The sequence below is a fragment of the Centruroides sculpturatus genome, unplaced genomic scaffold, assembly GCF_000671375.1.
Source record: "Centruroides sculpturatus isolate CEXI.00-Female unplaced genomic scaffold, Cexi_2.0 scaffold193, whole genome shotgun sequence".
Lineage (NCBI taxonomy): Eukaryota > Metazoa > Arthropoda > Arachnida > Scorpiones > Buthidae > Centruroides > Centruroides sculpturatus.
The window spans coordinates 33,885-54,908 of NW_019384402.1; the positions used below are offsets into that span (position 1 = coordinate 33,885).

Here is a 21,024-nt window from a genome sequence, read left to right on the forward strand (position 1 = left end):
TATTAATATGAATAATGTATCCTAACAAAAACAACAATTTTGTTTCTTTATAGACAATACTCAACTGCTAATTGATTGGGGGAATTTTTCATTTTCATCATTAGAAGAGAATAATATTCGTCATTTAAGAAATTATATTGACTGGGATATCATCAGTCGACGAAACGATTTATCTCTCACATTCATTTCCGAATTTGCTGATAAGTTAAATTGGGAAATCCTATGGAAAAACTATATATTCGCTACTTCATTTATTGAAAAACATATTAAATATGCAAAATGGGATTTAATTTGCGAGTATCAGGTGTTAGACGAATCATTCTTAACCAACTTTTCACAATATCTTGATTGGAATAAAGTCGCAGAATTTCAAATTCTTTCAGATAATTTTATTAGGCGATACATACATAAGTTTGATATTAAAAAAATTTTAAAATACCAACGATTAAAAACTATGACTTTACGTGTATTAAAAGATTATCTAAACTGGAATTATGTTTCTCGTTACCAAATACTTGACCAGCAATTTATTGATAACTTCCAAAATAAACTTTCATGGTGTTACATTTTAAAATATCAGAAAATAGACCGGGAATATATTGTAAACAATCACCAGAACTTATTACTCCACTTACTAGCAGAAATGTGCCATGTTTTAGATAAAGTAAATGAGTAAACTGGAAAAGATTAAATAAAATAAACTAATTTAATCTATTAAAGTAAAAATAAAAAAAATTCAAAAATAATTTTGTTTTGGAGTTATATTATTTCATACAATTATTGTGTTTTAATTTTATTCGATATTAAAACATTTAATAATTAATACAGAAAGTTTGACTTATTGTTAAAATAAAATTAAGATTTGTGATTGAAAAATTAATTTTGTGATCTGAAATAATTCTATTCAACAAATTTTTATTTGCAATTTTAAAAAATTCTTTGTAATTATAATTTAACTTAATCGACATCTGAAATTAATTCTGTGATCAGTATGGCTTAAACCACTACTACTCCCAGAAATTCAGTTCTATTGACTAACCATATAACATACGTATTTATTCAGAGTAATTCTATATCAAATACAACCAACGACTTAAACATGAAAATCTATATGCTACGAAAATGGTTAAAAATTTTTGCTATGATAATTGTTTACCTACTCAGGTTTAACGACATACGGCGAATTTATGATAAACCGTTTTCTATTACCCAGCAATTCAGTTTTATTGATTAACTTTTTAATATATTTCTTAAGAGTGATTCTATTTCAAACACAAACAAGAAAGTATTTTACGATATTAACGGGATTCGTCAAAGCTTACACGTTCGGAAATAGAATAATAAACATCCGTAATATCTTAGTGCAGTTACCTCGCAGATAAGTTAATGGAAAATCTGTGTGAACATTACAATATTCTTCACCATTTCCGCGTAACGAATTCGATCATGGAAGAAGAAAACTGCATGAATTGTTTCATGAGGCCCTGTTGGGTAATGGCTCATATTTACGAAGTAGACTTTTTGCAGATGTGTTCCTGCAAACAACCATCATATCTACTTAGAACTGAAATGATAAGAAAAATCTACATTCGGTTTGTTCACGTTATATTATGGCAATATACTATAATTTTGTTATGGAAAACTTTACCTGATGTAAAAGAATATGCATTGTGTTACGGGTTCTTTGAACTATACTGGGACTGAGGCTGAAATCATGAAGATTGCAACGTTAATCATATTCATGATTTACTCAATCTTTCTGACAACTGTTAATAAAACAAAATTTCATCTGATTAAGATTCTTCGAAACAGATATTTTTATCGAAAAATTGTTACCGAAAGTAATGGTATGCTGAGAATGTTGTCCTTTTTCGTTTCTCTTATTGTTATATTAATAATTACCTGTTACGAAGTTATTATTCTGGCTGTTTACTATCCTGCGTTGAAAAAGAGACAAATGTTTCGACTAGAGGCACTTTTTTGTGCTGTTAATATTGGATTTTGACGACTTTAATAACAGGAGGAATAGCATATGTTTTGCTGTTAGTAGCTCTTATTACATTGGTTGTTCATGAAGAGTTTGAAGAACTTTTGAGTGAATTATGCGAAATAAGAAGAAGCGACAGAAATCTGAGCACGAAATTACAGAAATCTATGACGCATCACCAAGTATTGTGGGTTATTGTGAATCAGTGGAACACAAAATTCAAATTAATTTTTTCTGTTGTTTATTTTGGAATAATTTGGGGAACAAGTTTTTTGTATTACGGATTTTTGTTTCTGAACATGCACGAGTTGCTTAGATTGTGGATTTTGGCTTTGATGATTCTTTTTTCATTTATCTGTATTATATCTGCCTGTTACCTCTGCTGCATCGCATTTACGGTATTTATTCACTAAAATTAAAAAACTTTTTAATTATTAATTGTATTGTTCATTTGTATCTGTTTTTTAGATGCAGAATGGATTTCAGGACATTCGGCAATTTGCAGTTTGCAATTTGAAACTCTCAGATAATTTAAAGGTAAAGATTTTCGTGATTTTTATCGTATTATAAGTTAAGTATTAAAATTAATAAATTCTAAAAATTTTTTCGTTTAAAAAAATTTCTAAGAACCACAAGTGACGTTCACTCTTTAATTCCGACTTCGATAGAGTTTAAAAAACAGAGAAAACTAGAGAATTATTTTCACTATTTCTTACTTTATTATGTTATCCATATGTATTTCGCTATTTCAGCCTCTTCAGTGGATATTACACTGTTAAGTTGCCAGTACTATTATAGTTCATCAAGCTATCCCAGCATGCATCGACATATGCTCCGGTATTTAAATTTATACAATTTGCATGTTCTTTAATACAGTAATGTTCTATGATGCGTCTTTTTACAAAATTTTTTTCTTTATACAAAATTTTAATATTACTACGATCAATAAGACAATTTTTAATACTGCAGTGTTGTTGCCACGGGGATTCAGTTCTGTTCAATCGAATTGCCGCCTCATGCTCCTTTAGCCTCACTTCCAGTTTTCTTCCTGTTTCTCCAACGTAGCTTTTCCGTTCTGTGCACGTACACATCAATTCATATACGACTTCTGCAACTTCTAAAGGATTCTTCGATTGTTTTTCATTTGCTTTATTAATCAGACAAATACTNATTATCTAAACTGGAATTATGTTTCTCGTTACCAAATACTTGACCAGCAATTTATTGATAACTTCCAAAATAAACTTTCATGGTGTTACATTTTAAAATATCAGAAAATAGACCGGGAATATATTGTAAACAATCACCAGAACTTATTACTCCACTTACTAGCAGAAATGTGCCATGTTTTAGATAAAGTAAATGAGTAAACTGGAAAAGATTAAATAAAATAAACTAATTTAATCTATTAAAGTAAAAATAAAAAAAATTCAAAAATAATTTTGTTTTGGAGTTATATTATTTCATACAATTATTGTGTTTTAATTTTATTCGATATTAAAACATTTAATAATTAATACAGAAAGTTTGACTTATTGTTAAAATAAAATTAAGATTTGTGATTGAAAAATTAATTTTGTGATCTGAAATAATTCTATTCAACAAATTTTTATTTGCAATTTTAAAAAATTCTTTGTAATTATAATTTAACTTAATCGACATCTGAAATTAATTCTGTGATCAGTATGGCTTAAACCACTACTACTCCCAGAAATTCAGTTCTATTGACTAACCATATAACATACGTATTTATTCAGAGTAATTCTATATCAAATACAACCAACGACTTAAACATGAAAATCTATATGCTACGAAAATGGTTAAAAATTTTTGCTATGATAATTGTTTACCTACTCAGGTTTAACGACATACGGCGAATTTATGATAAACCGTTTTCTATTACCCAGCAATTCAGTTTTATTGATTAACTTTTTAATATATTTCTTAAGAGTGATTCTATTTCAAACACAAACAAGAAAGTATTTTACGATATTAACGGGATTCGTCAAAGCTTACACGTTCGGAAATAGAATAATAAACATCCGTAATATCTTAGTGCAGTTACCTCGCAGATAAGTTAATAGAAAATTTGTGTGAACATTACAATATTCTTCACCATTTCAGCATAACGAATTCGATAATGGAAGAGAAAACTGCATGAATTGTTTCATGAGGCCCTGTTGGGTAATGGCTCTTATTTACGAAGTAGACTTTTTGCAGATGTGTTCCTGCAAATAACCATCTTATCTACTTAGAACTGAAATAATAAGAAAAATCTACATTAGGTTTGTTCAGATTATATTATGGCAATATACTATAATTTTGTTATGGAAAACTTTACCTGGTGTAAAAGAATATGTATTGTGTTACGGGTTCTTTGAAGTATACGGGGACTGACGCTGAAATCATGAAGATTGCAACGTTAATCATATTCATGATTTACTCAATCTCTGTGACATCTGCCAATAAAACAAAATTTCATCCGATTAAGATTCTTCGAAACAGATATCGAAAAATTGTTACCGAAAGTAAAAGTATGCTGAGAATGGTGTAATTTCTCGTTTCTCTTATTGTTATATTAATAATTACCTCTTACGAAGTTATTATTCTGGCTGTTTACTATCCTGCGTTGGAAAAGAGAAAAAAAGTTTCGACTAGAGGCACTTTTTTGTGCTGTTAATATTGGATTTTCGACGACTTTAATATCAGGAGGAATAGCATATGTTTTGCTGTTAGTAGCTCTTATTACATTTGTTCTTCATAAAGAGTTTGAAGAACTTTTGAGTGAATTATGCGAAATAAGAAGAAGCGACAGAAATGTGAAAATGAAATTACAGAAATTGATGTTCCATTACCAAGAACTGTGGGTTATTGTGGATCAGTGAAACACAAAATTCAAATTCATTTCATTAGTGTTTTATTTCGGAATGATTTGGGGAACGTGTTTTTTGTATTACGACGTTTTGTATCTGAACATGCACGTGTTATTTAGATTGTGGAATTTGGCTTTGATGATTCATTTTCATTTAGCAGTATTATATTTGCCTGTTACCTGTGCTGCATCGCATTTACGGTATTTATTCACTAAACTTAAAAACTTTTTAATTATTAATTGTATTGTTCATTTATATCTGTTTTCTTAGATGGAGAATGGATTTCAAGACATTCGGCAATTTGCAGTTTGCAATTTGAAACTCTCAGATAATTTAAAGGTAAAGATTTTCGTGATTTTTATCGTATTATAAGTTAAGTTTTATAAATTAAATTCAATGTCAAAAATAATTTATTTTATAGATTTTAAATTTTATGAAACGATTTGGAAAAGTGTCCTTGTGTCTGACGATAGGAGGTACCTTTTGCGTCGACAAGAAAATTCCTCTGAAGGTAGGTTTACTTCAACAACTCTTTAAATATTGCCTTAAATTTGAATAGTTACATTTATTTTTTTGTATTTCAGATGGCAAGTACATTGCATTCTGTGTTTTCCAAACTCTTAAAATTAAGGAATGTAACGGATGACAGATGCCAAAATTTTACACTGAAAACCATACTATTAAACTAAAATCCTAAAATTTTTACCGTTTTTATCATAAAACGACTGAAACGTTGATTGCTCATAACAGTAGTTGATGAAACGTTATTTTAATTGTTTTTGCTTTAACGAATAATGAAAATTTAATGACAGAAATTTCTAATCTTAAAAGCACTATTCTATAAATTTATGTGAAAAGTAAGAGCAAGTCTCATTCTCATCTATAATACAAGCAAGTGAATACCATTCTTAATTAGTTTGTGTTGACACATTACGTTAATATCGTTAAATAAGATCCTAGTTTGTATTGGAATTAGAATCATTCTTATGAAATACGTTAAAAGCTTAGTCAATGAAACTAATGTTTTGGTTGAAAGGAAATGTTTTATTTTAAGATAACAATATATAATAAAGCATTTTAAAATCTGTCTATTAGCAAAATTTATTAATATAATAACATATTCTGTATTGAAGGCCATTGCCTGAACTCACGAACTTTATAATTTCATATTGTAATTTCTAAAATATTGTAATGCAATTTATATATGACAGATTTTTAAGTCAAATATATATCATATATTTTGGTATTAATAGAGAAATGTGATGCAAGATGGGGTCATGGGGTAAGAGTGGGACGTCTGTTTATTCGTGGTTAACGCGCTTTCATCTAGTTGCCATTTGGATAACTAAATGAAAACTTCAAAAGGGATCATAATACAAGAAAACGCCCAAATCTTTTTCTTCGTTTAGAAGCAAGACGTTTTCCCTATTTCAGCAATACTTCATCTAATTTTACGCCTGCTACAAAGTTTCTACAAAGTTAGTATCATTGTGAACTTTTACATTACCTTTTACATGAAGTTATTATGGTATTCGAAGTAACCTTTAAGACTGTAACTGTTTAGTTTTGAAATGAAATTTACCTGTGTTTGCAGTCAGTATGAAAAGGGTACATTAGGGGCAACATGGCGTACCCGTCTAGCCCCAGGTTGACCGTGAATATTGCTTATGAACTCAGAAGTACTTTTGGAAGCAGACTTTATTGCAGCAGAGACGACAAACTGGACCCTTCAGCAAGGGTAGGCCTAAAAGAAACTAGAGACAAATCACATAGAATGCCTCTATTGTGGAGGGTTATACTCTATATGTACAGAGAGTTAGACTAAATGTAGCCGTTGTGATAAATAAGCACACTGTTGTTGTGCCAATATTAAAGAAAACGACTCTTTAACCTTCTTGTATATAAAAATAATATCCCCATCTTACACCATGGATGGAGGAAGATGGTGCATTTACACAAAATTTTAATATATTAAATTTCCTTGTTTTTAAAGATGTTTTTCAAATACTAAATTTTGCATTATAAATTACCACATTTTGTAGTTTCTGAAAATAAAAAAAAATTATCGTATTCGTCAAAGTGGATGCCATCTTATGACTTTTCAAATCTTAATATTTTCATCTTGTCCCACCTTCCCTTACTGTTAAATTTTGCATGTTCAAGGTGAAAAGAGAAAGATAGAAGGGATTATGTCATTCATTTAGTAAGGAAAAGAAAATTTTATACGCTTTTAGCTGTTTGAAATTTACAAAGAAACACGCTGGTACAATGAATAATAAGAACTTTTTCCTTTTAGTAATAATAATAATAATAAATATATTATTTTCAAATAAAATTTTATAACAGGTAGCGTTACACACAACTTTGTAAGTTTCAATGGCAGGCCGTGTTAATTATCTCAGAATTCTTACCAAGTCTAATTATTCAGCAATTTTGAACACTTATCTATTTGTTTACTGTCTTTTGCTAGAATTCTAACTACTACAGCCATTCTTTTAAATCTATGCTAATATATACTAGAGACGTAATTGTGTTTGTCTCTCGTACGATTCACAAGATGGCTGCTTGTTCTGGACTAAATACATTTTTGAACATGATCGTAACATTATAGAAAAATTATGATGGAGACGTCATTTACTACTTTTCTACAAAATCAGTCTGCCTGCTAACACAGCGCACAGTTCGAAAAATTTAGTAGTTAAAATCTTACTTCTGATAGCTGTTTTTATTCTATAACTTATAGAAGTATGGTCGCTTTGCTTTCGTTTCCAAAATGGAGTATCGAGCAATATTAAATTTGAGAATTAATGCTTCATAATGCTTGCCAAGAAAAATCATGGTATTTCGTATACGCCGAAAAAGAATTTCGAACTTAAAAAAATTAAACTAAAGTTTTATGTTCTAAAAATGTTAACATAATGTAAAGTGGATAAGCCCTGGCAGGCTTATCGACTTTACATTATGTGGCCGAGCGGTTCTGTCGCTAAACACTGGAAGTTTTGTCGCGGGTTTGTGCCGCGCTTGGATGAGCTAGCCACATGAAGTTTTCTGCGTTTTCTCCACGTTTGTATCACCTGAATAGGAACCAGTTTCCATTAAAAGACCTCCCGGAAGGCATTTCCATTCGCGTAATATCGCGCCCCAGAGAAAGCAACGAGATACACCTCAACGAATTACTAACTATTTGCTAACCTACGCCAGTTGCTCGACAACGTAAAAATCTGATATGGCATACAAAGAAGAAGGATGTTGATAAATCGAATTTCAGGGTAGAATCGTTAATCTTTCGTCAGGATAACCTATGTGCACTCAATAATTTGTATATAAATGCAACATTTAGAAGAATATACTTCTTACATAATTTATATAATCTGTTGCAAAAATCTCAACACTTTATTATAACATAAAATAATTAATTAATACCCAGCAACACGCTTCTTAAGCTATGCAAAAACATTTCATTTCACTCGGAAATATTTGTTAACTGTTAGGAACGTTTTTAATACGTACTACTACAGGCCACTTTCAGATTTTTAAAAATTACAGAATACTGATATTGTTTTTATACAGAACGGATAAAAGCACATTTAAAACACAAAATTCTTTTTAATTTCTCNTATCGTCGCTTTGCTTTCGTTTCCAAAATGGAGTATCGAGCAATATTAAATTTGAGAATTAATGCTTCATAATGCTTGCCAAGAAAAATCATGATATTTCGTGTACGCCGAAAAAGAATTTCGAACTTAAAAAAATTAAACTAAAGTTTTATGTTTTAAAAATGTTAACATAATGTAAAGTGGATAAGCCGTGGCAGGCTTATCGACTTTACATTATGTGGCCGAGCGGTTCTGTCGCTAAACACTGGAAGTTTTGTCGCGGGTTTGTGCCGCGCTTGGATGAGCTAGCCACATGAAGTTTTCTGTGTTTTCTCCACGTTTGTATCACATGAATAGGGGCCAGTTTCCATTAAAAGACCTCCTGGAAGGCATTTCCATTCGCGTAATATCGCGCCCCAGAGAAAGCAACGCGATACACCTCAACGAATTACTAACTATTTGCTAACCTACGCCAGTTGTCGACAACGTAAAAATCTGATATGGCATACAAAGAAGAAGGATGTTGATAAATCGACTTTCAGGGTAGAATCGTTAATCTTTCGTCAGGATAACCTATGTGCACTCAATAATTTGTATATAAATGCAACATTTACAAGAACATACTTCTTACATAATTTATATAATCTGTTGCAAAAATCTCAACACTTTATTATAACATAAAATAATTAATTATTAACCAGCAACACTCTTCTTAACCTACGCAAGGACATTTCAATTTCACTCGGAAATATTTGTTAACTGTTAGGAACGTTTTTAATACGTACTACTACAGGCCACTTTCAGATTTTTAAAAATTACAGAATACTGATATTGTTTTTATACAGAACGGTTAAAAGCACATTTAAAACACAAAATTCTTTTTAATTTCTCAATAATTTTATGACCAATATGAGAAACATATACATTGGTCTATTATGGAACGATCAGTTAAAAACAACGATTTTACTAGTAAAAGTTAGCATAGACAAAACAAGCTGACTGGAGCAGTTAAAATGCTATTAGCGGAGAAGGAAAAGAATATATAAAATGAATTCAGAATTGCAAAATAACCAGACTTTAGTAACAATTCTGCAATACTGTATTCAGTCCAGCATTGATAATTACAAAGTTGCGTGTAGCGCCAAATAGGAAATTACATTAAAAATAGTTTCTATATACTCAGTATAAAAAAGGCGAAAATGATAATGTTCGGCGCAGAAGGGTTTCAAAGCAAATTGTGAAAGAATTTTTATACAGAATACAGAATAATTTTCATCTCCCCACTGAAGATATGACAAGTTATTTCTGTATTTCAGCATCTCCCGACCTTTAACTTACAATACTTAACACCATCAATGCCGTAAAACGTGACATACATCTGAATTAAAATTAAGTGAAATTTATATAATCATAAAAAAGAAAATGATAAAAATTTAAATATATTAAATTATAATTTCTGAAGTTCGGCATTGGACTTTAATATAGTAAAATTATAATAATATGAAAATGAAAATGCTAACGCAAATGCTATAATATGCGAATGAAAATGGATATAATGTTCAGCTATAATCATTTTCCATTTACTTAGATTTAATGATATAATAAAAGCTTATAATAGAACATTTCCTTTTAACCAGCACTTAAGTTTTATTGACTATGCTTTTAACATATTTATTCAGAGTGATTCTCAATTGAATACAAAGAAGGAATTTATTTAAGAATATTATCGAAGTAAGTCAACATAAACGAATTAAGTAATCAAAGAAGAGTATTTATTCGCTAGTGTCATAGACGAGCGTGAGACTTGCGCTTACTTTTCATAGAAATTTCTGAAACTCTCCACAAAATGAATCCGAATACGGAAGACGGATGCTGCATGAATTGTTTCTTGAGGCCCTGTTGGACAACAGCTCTAATTTACGGATTAGACTACTTGCAGATGTGTTCTTGCAAACAGCCATCTTATGTACTTAGGACCGAAAAATTAAGAAAGATCTATACTCGGTTTGTTCAGGTTATATTATGGCAATATACTATAATTTTGCTATGGCAAAGTTTACCTGGTGTAAAGGAATATGCATTGTGTCACGGATTCTCTGAACTTTTCGGGACTGATTCTCAAATAATGAACATTGCAACGTTAATCATATTCATGACTTACACGATCTGTCTGACGTGTAACAGTAAAACAAAACTCCATCTGATTAAGATTCTCCGAAACAGATATTTTTATCAACAGTTTATTATTGAAAGTAACGCTCTGCTGAGAATGGCCACCTTTCTGGTTTCTCTTATTGTCATAATTTTAATTATTTTTCAAGTTATTTTTCTGGTTGTTTACTATCCGGCGTTGGAAAAAAAAGCAAATGTTTCGACTAGAAGCACTTTTTTGTGTTGTTGATGTTGGATTTTCGACAGCTTTAATGACAGGAGGAATAGCATATGCTTTGCTGTTAGTAGCTGTTATTGCATTTGTTCTTCATAAAGAGTTTGAAGAACTTTTAAGTGAATTATGCCAAATAAGAAGAAGCGACAGAAATCTGAACACGAAATTACGGAAATTCATGATCTACCATCAAGATCTGTGGATTTTAATAAATCAGTGGAACACAAAATTGAAATTTGCTTCATCACTTATGTATTTCGGAGTAATTTCGGGAACGAGTTTTTTGTATTACGAATTTTTGTATCTGGAAACAGGCGACGTTTTTAGAATGTATACTTTTTCTATGATGATCCTTCTTACTTTCATCTGTATTATATTTGCCTGTTTCCTGTGCTGCATCGCATTTACGGTAATTATTCATTTTGCTTAAACTATTATTATTTATTACTTTATCTGTTTGCATTTTAATTTTTCTTTTTCTAGATGCAGAATGGATTTGAAGAAATTCGGCAATTCGTAATTTGCGATTTGAGATTGATACAAAAGCTTAAAGTAAAGTTTATCGTGATTCTTATCTTATTATAATGAAACTTGGATTTATTAAATTAAAAGTTAAATACGAATTTTTTCTTTAGATATTGAATTTTATGAAACGATTTGGAAAAGTGTCGTTGTGTCTGTCGATTGGAGGTATTTTCTGCGTTGACAAGAGAATTCCTCTGAAGGTAGCTTTTTTTTATTAACTGTTGCGATTTTATTTAGAAATTAAGTTAAATAGTAATATTTATTTTGTTTTATTTCAGATAGCAAAAACATTGCATTCTGTGTTTTCGGGACTTTTAAAATTGAAGAATGAATCAAAAAATACACACGATTGCCAACGTATTTTCATTAGCAACCACTCTAATCTAAATTAGAATCGTAAAATTTTCACCGTTTTCTATCATGCAACGATTGAATCTGTTATTACTCACAACAATAGTTGATTAAACTTTATTTTAATGGTTTTTGACTGAATGAATAATGAAAATTGCATGACAGTACGTTTGTACTGACAGTATAGAATCCGTGTCAATTCATTTACTTTTATTCGTACGACATTATTAAAAGTTAATTAGAGAGTTTAGCTTTGATGCAAATACAGTAACATATCTTCACTGATCATAGCCCACTAGCTGCCGAGTGGTTGAAATAACTATACACTAGTAGTTATTCGTGTTTTCGCGCCTCGCCAACGCACAGTGTGAGAATTTGGCAATTTAGAACGAAAAAATTGCAATTTAAAGCACTATCGTCTGTATCTGATGTAGTTTTGCAAATAAAATACGAATTTTAGCTGTTGCATAAGTTACTAGCTGTGACTCACGACTTTGCCCGCGCGGATTTTGCAAGCAAACTTCATTTATATTCAGAATTTCAATAACCACAGTTATTTTTATTTAACAATTACTATGGTTGTGAATTGCTGAGATCAAACAAACTGTTTTCAATTTCATTAATTTTCGGGAACGTTTATAATCATTCTATAATCGAACCAATATGCAATAAAAAATTTGAATTTAAAACAGTTGGGACATTTAGTTAAAAAATCGAAATCTAGCAGACCCCGCCACGCCTTGTTGTGGCTCAAAATGTATCTATTATAAATGTATAACACTTCCCTCGTGGGGGGAAATTTTTCGAAAATGTTCTTTTTAGTGTACATTCTGTTGACGTACCCTATTAAAACGCAATCAAAAACGCAAAAACCCGCATCTAAAATAGTATAAATAGAAGCAAAGTTCTTTACGGTAAGCCTTACGGGGAAGGCTTACCGTGAAGAACTGTCCATGTTTCATGTTTAACGGAATGATATACAGCCTATGTCCACCCTGAAGTTCCATTCTAAATATTGGTAAAAAAATTTTTGAAATCGGATGTGTAGTTTCGGAGATTACTTGCTGCATACAAACTTACATACAAACATTACCTCTTTATAATATTAGTATAGATTTAATATATTTAAAGATAGTAAATTTCGTTTACAGTACATATTGTATATGAATCTGTAAAACATACAAATTTATATAAAAAATAATTTGTAATAGAAATTTGTATTTAGTATTGTATTTAAACCATATAAAATATTAACTTTCAAAAGTAAAAAATAAAAAATAACATAAGTATGCCAGAAAAAACGAAACAGGAAAAATCACGTGTGTTAAACAGAATAAAAAACATTAAATCGATATCAGTAATGACATTACACTTCATTTTTTCTGTTTATTTATTTGAGATGCCCACGAACTGGCTGTAAATGAATTTCCTGAACGTCCGTGTTTGTATATTTTCCTATTAAATAGTCCCATGAAGTTTAGGTTACGCTTGATATTCACCTTTCGGGCTTCTTTTGGTTACGGGTCAATCGGGAAAATGCAAGCTTGAATAATGACTTTTCCGTGAAATAAAATTTTATGAAGTCTCACAAACATTGAATACCGTGCATAGTGTTAGAAACTTTTCCATGCAATTTCTAGAGAAAACATGTTAGTTCCAAGACTGGAAAAAGGGAAAGATTTTATTAGATGAGTGTCGATGCGCTAACTATCAAAGAACAACACGAATGAAATCCGATGCCAATACAAGCGAATGATAAAAGATATCGGCTCGGACGTTGCCTGGACAAACAAGTTTGCCACACCAATCAAGAAATCGAGGTTGGGTCGAAAAATTGGCTACCGAAAGAAAGAAAATAAAGCTTCATCTAGAAACACGAGTAATTTCAGTTGGTACGTAGAATGTCAAAACGTCATTATCACCTGGAAAACTAGAGCTACTTCGTAAGAAAATAAAGAGATATCAAAGCGACATATTAGCCTTAGCAGAGATGTGTTTTACAGCTTCGAAAAAACTGAATGGGGGTGAAATGATCTGGTCGAGAAATGACGTAAGGCATGAAGCCGGTGTTGGATTTCTGCTTAGTAAAAGTGCACGAACAGCGCTGGTAGGATACAATCCAGTTAGTGCAAGATTGATTAAGAGAAGGTTTGAAGCAAAGCCATTTAATATATCAATAATCTAGGTATATGCAAGCGATGTGATATTAGGAGATGTTATGATATAAACCTACTGAAAGTCTGGGTTCGGATCCTCACAGTACCTACCTCAGATAGCAGTGAAGAGGTGATTGAACTTTTCTATTAATCAGATAGATCTTACGGTAATATTGAAAAATTTTAAACTTGTCGATTAGAAGATATTATTATGTTAATTAATATAATAACATTTACTGTAATGAAGGCCATTGCTAAACTCACAAATTTCATAGCTTTATATTTGGTAATTTTAAAATTTTTTAATGCAATTTATATATGACAGAATTTTAAGTCAGATCATACATATATCTCGATATTGATACTGTTAAAACTGATGAAATGTGGAGATAGAAGAAATTATGTGTCATACATTTCCTGCGATGTAAAAATTTTATACGCTTTTAGCTGTTTGAAATTTACTGAGAAACTCGCAGCTATACCGAATAATAAGCACTTTTGCATTTTTGTAATAATAATAATAAATAAATTATTTTCATTTGAAATTTTATAATAGGTAGCGTTACACACAACTTTGTAGTTATAAATGGCGGGCCGTATTAATTATCGCAGAATTCTGACCAAGTCTAATTATTCAGCGATGTTGAACACTTATCTAACTATTTGTTTACTATGTCTATTGCTAAAATTCTAACTACTACAGTCATTTTTTTTTCTATGCAAATAATACGAGTGACCTGATTGTGTTCGTCTTTTGTAGGAATGTTTCTTCTGACCAAAGGATATTTTTGAATATGATCGCAACATTATGTGAAAACAATGATCGTAACATTATGTGAAAAACAAGAAAAATATTATGTACACGGGTACATAATATTTTTCTTGTTTGCAACAGAGTCTTGCCGCTCATGTATTCTACTGCTATCGAGGAGAAACTTTGAATCGAACTGACAGGACATTCATTTTAAACTGTATCTTGAGATATACTTAATCTTGGCGTCTTGGCCATAACATTTCTAAATTCGATCTCCATAATCATGTATCTAATTTCTTTCTATATAAGTAGTCAGACATGCAGACTGACAAGAGTCGAAATTCATAAGTCTAAAACTTTTCAAATTGCAGTCCAATAATTTTTCTATAAATTTGATATATACAAGAACATACTTCTTACATAATTTATACAATCTGTTACAAACATGTAAACGCTTTATTATAACATAAAATAATTAATACCCAGCTACATGCTTTTTAACGTACTCAAAAACGGTTCATTTCACTCAGAAATATTTATTAACCGTAACGAACGTTTAAATATTTGACTCTTCTTTGACTTCTTAATTAGATTGTTTCGACAAATTACGACAAAATCGTTAAGTAAATTCCTTGTTCGTATTCGATGTAGAGTCACTCCGAACAAATATGTTAAAAGCTTAGTCAATAAAACTAAAGTGCTGGTTAAAAGCAAATTCTTTATTCTAAATTCTTATTACATTGTTAACGTTAATCAGATAGATCTTACATTAATGTTTGAAAATCTTAAAATTTTCTATTAAAATATTACTAATATAATAACATTTACTGTTTCGAAGGCCATTGCTGAACTCACAAACTTCATAGTTTTATATTTGGTAATTTTTAAAATTTTTTATGCAATTTATATATGACAAAATTTTAAGGAAGATATACGTCATATATATATTTAAATATTGATACTCTTATATGATGACAGTTAAATTTGAAGAAATGTGGAAATAGAAGAGATTACGTGTCATTCATTTACCGCGATATACAAATTTTATACGCTTTTAGCTATTTGAAATTTACTAAGGAACTCGCGGCTATGCCACTTTTGAGTTTTTGTAATAATAATAACAAATAAATTATTTTCAAATGAAATTTTATAAGAGGTGGCGTTACACGCGACTTTGTAATTATAAATGGCAAGCCGTGTTAATTATTGCAGAATTCTGACCAAGTCGAATTATTCAACGATGTTGAACACTTATCTAACTATTGGTTTATTATGTCTATTGCTGGAATTCTAACTACTACAATCACTTTTTTAAATCTATGCTTACTTATACTAGGAACGTAATTGTGTTTGTCAATTGTATGACTTGCAAGATGGCAGTTTGTTCTGGACAAATGATATTTTCAAATATGATCGCAACATTATGAGAGAATCATGATGGTGACGTCATTAACCAATTTTATACACAATCAGTCTCGCCTGCTAACTCAGCATACCGTTCGATAATGCTTAGAACATTGCTATTTCCTCGTAGCCAATTCATTAATAAAAATTTAGAAGTTAAAATCCTACTTCTGATATCTTTTTTCATTTAATAACTTTTAAAAATACGGTCGCTATGCTTTTATTTCCAAGATGGCGTACCAGGCAATATTGAATTTGAGTATTAGTATTTCATACCGCATGCTAAGAAAATTAACGTATTTCTTGTACTTTGAAAAAAAAATTCGAAATTAAAAAGTAATAGCTTAAAGTATGATGATATAAAAGTTTTAAAATAACGTAAAGTGGATAAGTCGACTTTCAGGAGAAAATTGTTAATCTCTCGTCAGGATAACCTAAATGCATTTATGTATGTGAAAAATGGCGTAAAAAGCAGAAAATGCATGTGCAAAAAATGTACACTTAGAGAAAGCCGTTTCAGATGACAATCACGATGTCGACCAATCTTAGCTCCATGTCCTTGAACATCGGGCTTTTATTAACTTTTTCATTTCTAATTTTTCTTTTGATCGGCTGAAATTCCCATTTCCTACTCTCCGATTGGTCTACCTATTGTTTCTAGGTGGAAATTGAGATCAGTTCGAGTGGCCAGAAAAATCTGCCCTGAATAGTTTATCGGACACTAACCTACTCACTCAGAAATATTTACTAACAGTAACCAACGTTTTCAAACTATAATACACGCNGTTATAGATAATATATTTTCATTTCGTTTTAGTTGTTTTAACGTTTATTACCAAATAAAGTAAGCACACTTCTATTGTATTTTTTTTATAAAATTAAAATAAATGAATACTAATTTCTTAGAAAAGTATCAGTACATTCTATATCTAACTTCTGTGTATCATATAATATAAGTTATTTCTTGAAAGTCTTATTGTTGACTTTTCTTCTATCCATAAATAACGTCAAAGAAACATTTTTTATATATAATCTTAGAAATTGTTAAAATTAGTATATAAAGTATATATATATATAATTTTATGCCACTATAATATAAAGAAAAGAACCCAAATATCGTATCTGCGCTAGTGATTAAAACCTAATCGAGAAGAAACAGGTAGACTGTGTATTTTATTATTAAAATTTACAGTTTATCATATTTGTTCTCCATTACATGGGCAATATTATTAATTGAAAATATTATATACAGTGTTTAAACTGTTTCTGAAAATGATACTAACGTAATATATTAATTTTACATATTAATTTTCACGAAGACAAAGTAAAATAAATTACTTCTCTCTCGGTTGCAAACTGTTGAAAATGGCTATTCGGATCACTTATTCTTTTACGTCATCAGACCGGGTGTGACGTCAGGTTCAGGCCCGGTAGGTATTTAGATGAGCATCATTAAAAGTCTTACCAATGACCTAGTGCATACAAGTTACCCGGAGTTTTCTTCACTTTTATAAACACCTAAATAAGAAACATTTTCTATAAAAGTCTATCCGGAGGGCAGATTGCCCATGACACGTTTCCGTATAGACTACGAATAAAATAATTCAAAGGTGCTGAATTTTAAGCTATTAAAAACAATTAAAAATTTCATTAATAAGCAATAATTCTGTTTCTAATTATTAGCATAATTATTCCAAAAAGTTTAACAGCTAGTATTAGTTTTAGCAAAGCGGAAGAATAAAATTTAATGTGTTTATGAGAGTGTATTATATGGTGGTTCACCATTGTACAAAAATAATGTTGTTTTAAAAATAAATTTGATTTTCGATTTAAAACTTCCAAAACCACTTTTAAATGGTTTTTAAAAGCATTGCTTTAATGTTTATTGATTTGATTTCAGTTTAAATTAATTGATTTTATTATTATTATTTTTTCTTTCTTGTGTAAAGTGGATAGGTAGTATTCTTTAATTCGTTAATATCTGCAGAGGTCGAACGTTTGTTATTAAGGTGAATAGTTTTCCGTCACAATTAGTTGAAACCTCTTGCACAATGAATGATTTTTCATATAGAATTCTAACTAATGTGCTAAAGACGAATTGTTTTGGAAAACAATTTGTGTGTTTAAACGAAAAAAGTTCACTACACGCGTAACGACACTGTTAATAATGACACTATGTCTGGTCTATAAAATCGCGCTGCTCTCAACGGCTGGACATCTTAGAGATATGGAGGAGTACGTCAGAAATTGCAATGTGGCACAATGTATTCGGAGCCCAAATCATGCGCACCTATTAATGCAGACTCGCAGGTAGTCAGAGAGCCGAGAACCGTGTCGAAATAAAACACAAAGTGAAGACACTGTTTCTACAAACAGGCACAAGTGGATGATTTCCGAACGCGTTATTCGTTGGAAATTTCGAAACGCGAACTTTGAAGAATTGAATTTTGACAAACGTGCGACTCACGTTACTCGTGTATTTTATTTATGGAAACAATTCGGGTACAAATATCTTCCCATTTATTGTAGGCAAGAACGGGCCCGTGACAACGCGACTTGTCGTAACCACGAAGGCAACGAAGTTCGCCGTAATTTACGCTCAAACCCCGAGTAGTGGTGTCGGTTTTTTTTATTGGTTACATTAGATTTCAAGACATTCGGTATTCGCAGTTTGCGATTTGAAATTGCCACGAAAACGTTGAATATTTAACGTTCTAAAATTCTGTTCCTAAAACAAAAAACGAAGAAAAAAACCATTTGTAATTATTGTAAAACATATATTCTAAAATAAATTAGACAAATACTTTATTTTTATTGTATTATTGTCAAAAAAAAATTTAGAATACTTTTCAAACACTATAAAGTCTTGTTTTAACACCTTGTGTCTGTAAACCTGCTGATGAGGGACCTCAAGGTCCGAAACACAAACACAGTGTTTACAGGTGAAATACTAAGAAAACAATTAAGATTGCTTTTTCTGAAAAAGATTCCTCAATCAGCAAAAACCAGACACCGGTACAATATAGTCTAATAATACGATTTGTCTTAGTAGCAATTTATATAATATATTGTAAATAATGAAAACACAAAGGCATACGAATTAATCTCCTTTGTAACATTTAATAAGTTTGTCTGAATAAAAGTAATTAAATTGATACAGATTCTATACTGTCAGAATTTCTAATCTTAAAAGCAATATTCTATAAATTTTTGTGAAAAATAAGAGCAAGTCTCATTCTCATCGATAATACGAGCAAGTGAATACCATTTTAATTAGTTTGTGTTGGCAAATTAATCTAATATCGTTAAATAAGATCCTTGTTTGTATTGGATTTAGAATCACTCTGATAAAATATGTTAAAAGCTTAGTCAATAAAACTAAAGTGCTGGTTAAAAGGAAATGCTTGATTATAAGATAAGAATTTCTAATAAAGCAATTTAAAATCTATTAGCAAAATTTATTAATAGAATAACATATACTGTATTGAAGGTCATTACTGAACTCACGAAATTTATAATTTCATATTGTAAATTTGAAAATATTTTAATGCAATTTATATATAAAAGATTTTTAAGTCAAATATATATCATATATTTTGGTATTAATAGAGAAATGTGATGCAAGATGGGGTCATGGGGTAAGAGTGGGACGTCTGTTTATTCGTGGTTAACGCGCTTTCATCTAGTNATTGATAATAAATAAATTATTTTCAAATAAAATTTTATAATAGAAGACGTCACACACAATTTTCAATGGAGGAGGCCAGTGTTTATTATTGCAGAATTTTTTTCAAGTCTAATTATTCAGCGATTTTGAACACTTATCTATTTGTTTACTATGTCTTTTGCTAGAATTTTAACCACCACAGTCATCTTTTTTTAATCTATGCAAATATATACTAGAGACGTAATTGTGTTTGTCTCTCGTACGATTTACAAGATGGCTGCTTGTTCTGGATTAAATATATTTTTAAACATGATCGTAACATTATATAAAAATTATGATAGTGACTTCATTGACTACTTTTCTACACAATCAGTCGGTCCTGCTAACTCAGCACATCGTTCGATAATACTTAGAACATTGCTTTTTCCTCCTATACAAACTCATTAATACAAAATTTAGTAGTTAAAATTTTAATTCTGATAGCCGTTTTTATTCTATAACTTTTAAAAGTATAGTCGCCATGCCTTCATTTCCAAGATGTCGTATCGAGCAGTATTGAATTTCAGATTTAATGCTTCATAATGCTTGCCAAGTAAAATCAAGGTATTTCGTGTACGCCGAAAAAGAAATTCGAACTTCAAAAAATTGAACTAGAGTTGGAAGTTCTAAAAATTTTAACATAATGTAAAGTGGATAAGTCCGCCATTGGCCGAGCGGTTCTGTCGCTAAACACTAGAAATTTGGCCGCCGGTTCGTGCCGCGCTCGAACGAGCTGGCCACGTGGAGTTTTCCGGGTTTTGTCCACGTTTGTATCACCTTCATAGGGGTCAGTTTCCATAAAAAGACCTTCCGGAAGGCATTTCCCCTCGCGTAATATCGCGCCCTAGAGAAAGAAACGAGAAACACTCTAGAATACACCTCAACGCATTACTGACTACTTGCTCACATATGCCAGTTGCTCGACAACGTAAAAATCTGATATAGCATACGAAGAAGAAGGATGTCGATAAGCCGACTTTCAGGATAGAATCTTTAATGTTTCGTCAGGATAACCTATGTGCCTTCAATAATTTGTATGTAAATTGTATAAAATAATAATAAATTTACAAGAACATACTTCTTACATAATTTATACAGTCTGTTGCAAAAATCTCAACACTTTATTATAACATAAAATAATTAATTATTAACCAGCAACACGCTTTTTAACCTACGCAAAAATATTTCATTTATCTCGGAAATATTTATTAACCGTTAGGAACGATTTTAGTACGTACTACCTTAGGCCATTTTCATATTTTAAATAATCACAGCACACTGATATT

The 21,024-nt window shown here is 30.6% G+C and overlaps 1 protein-coding gene across 1 annotated transcript in view; it reads left to right on the forward strand.

Moving 5' to 3' along the window:
* LOC111618676 overlaps nucleotides 1–4,872 on the forward strand; it is a 7,367-nt gene extending 2,495 nt beyond the window's left edge. The window contains exons 3-5 of the mRNA XM_023360239.1: nucleotides 54–664; nucleotides 2,456–2,524; nucleotides 4,588–4,872. Of these exons, the coding sequence (XP_023216007.1) occupies nucleotides 54–664; nucleotides 2,456–2,524; nucleotides 4,588–4,872 (965 nt within the window). The remainder of the gene's footprint in view (nucleotides 1–53; nucleotides 665–2,455; nucleotides 2,525–4,587) is intronic.
* Nucleotides 4,873–21,024: the final 16,152 nt, after the last annotated feature.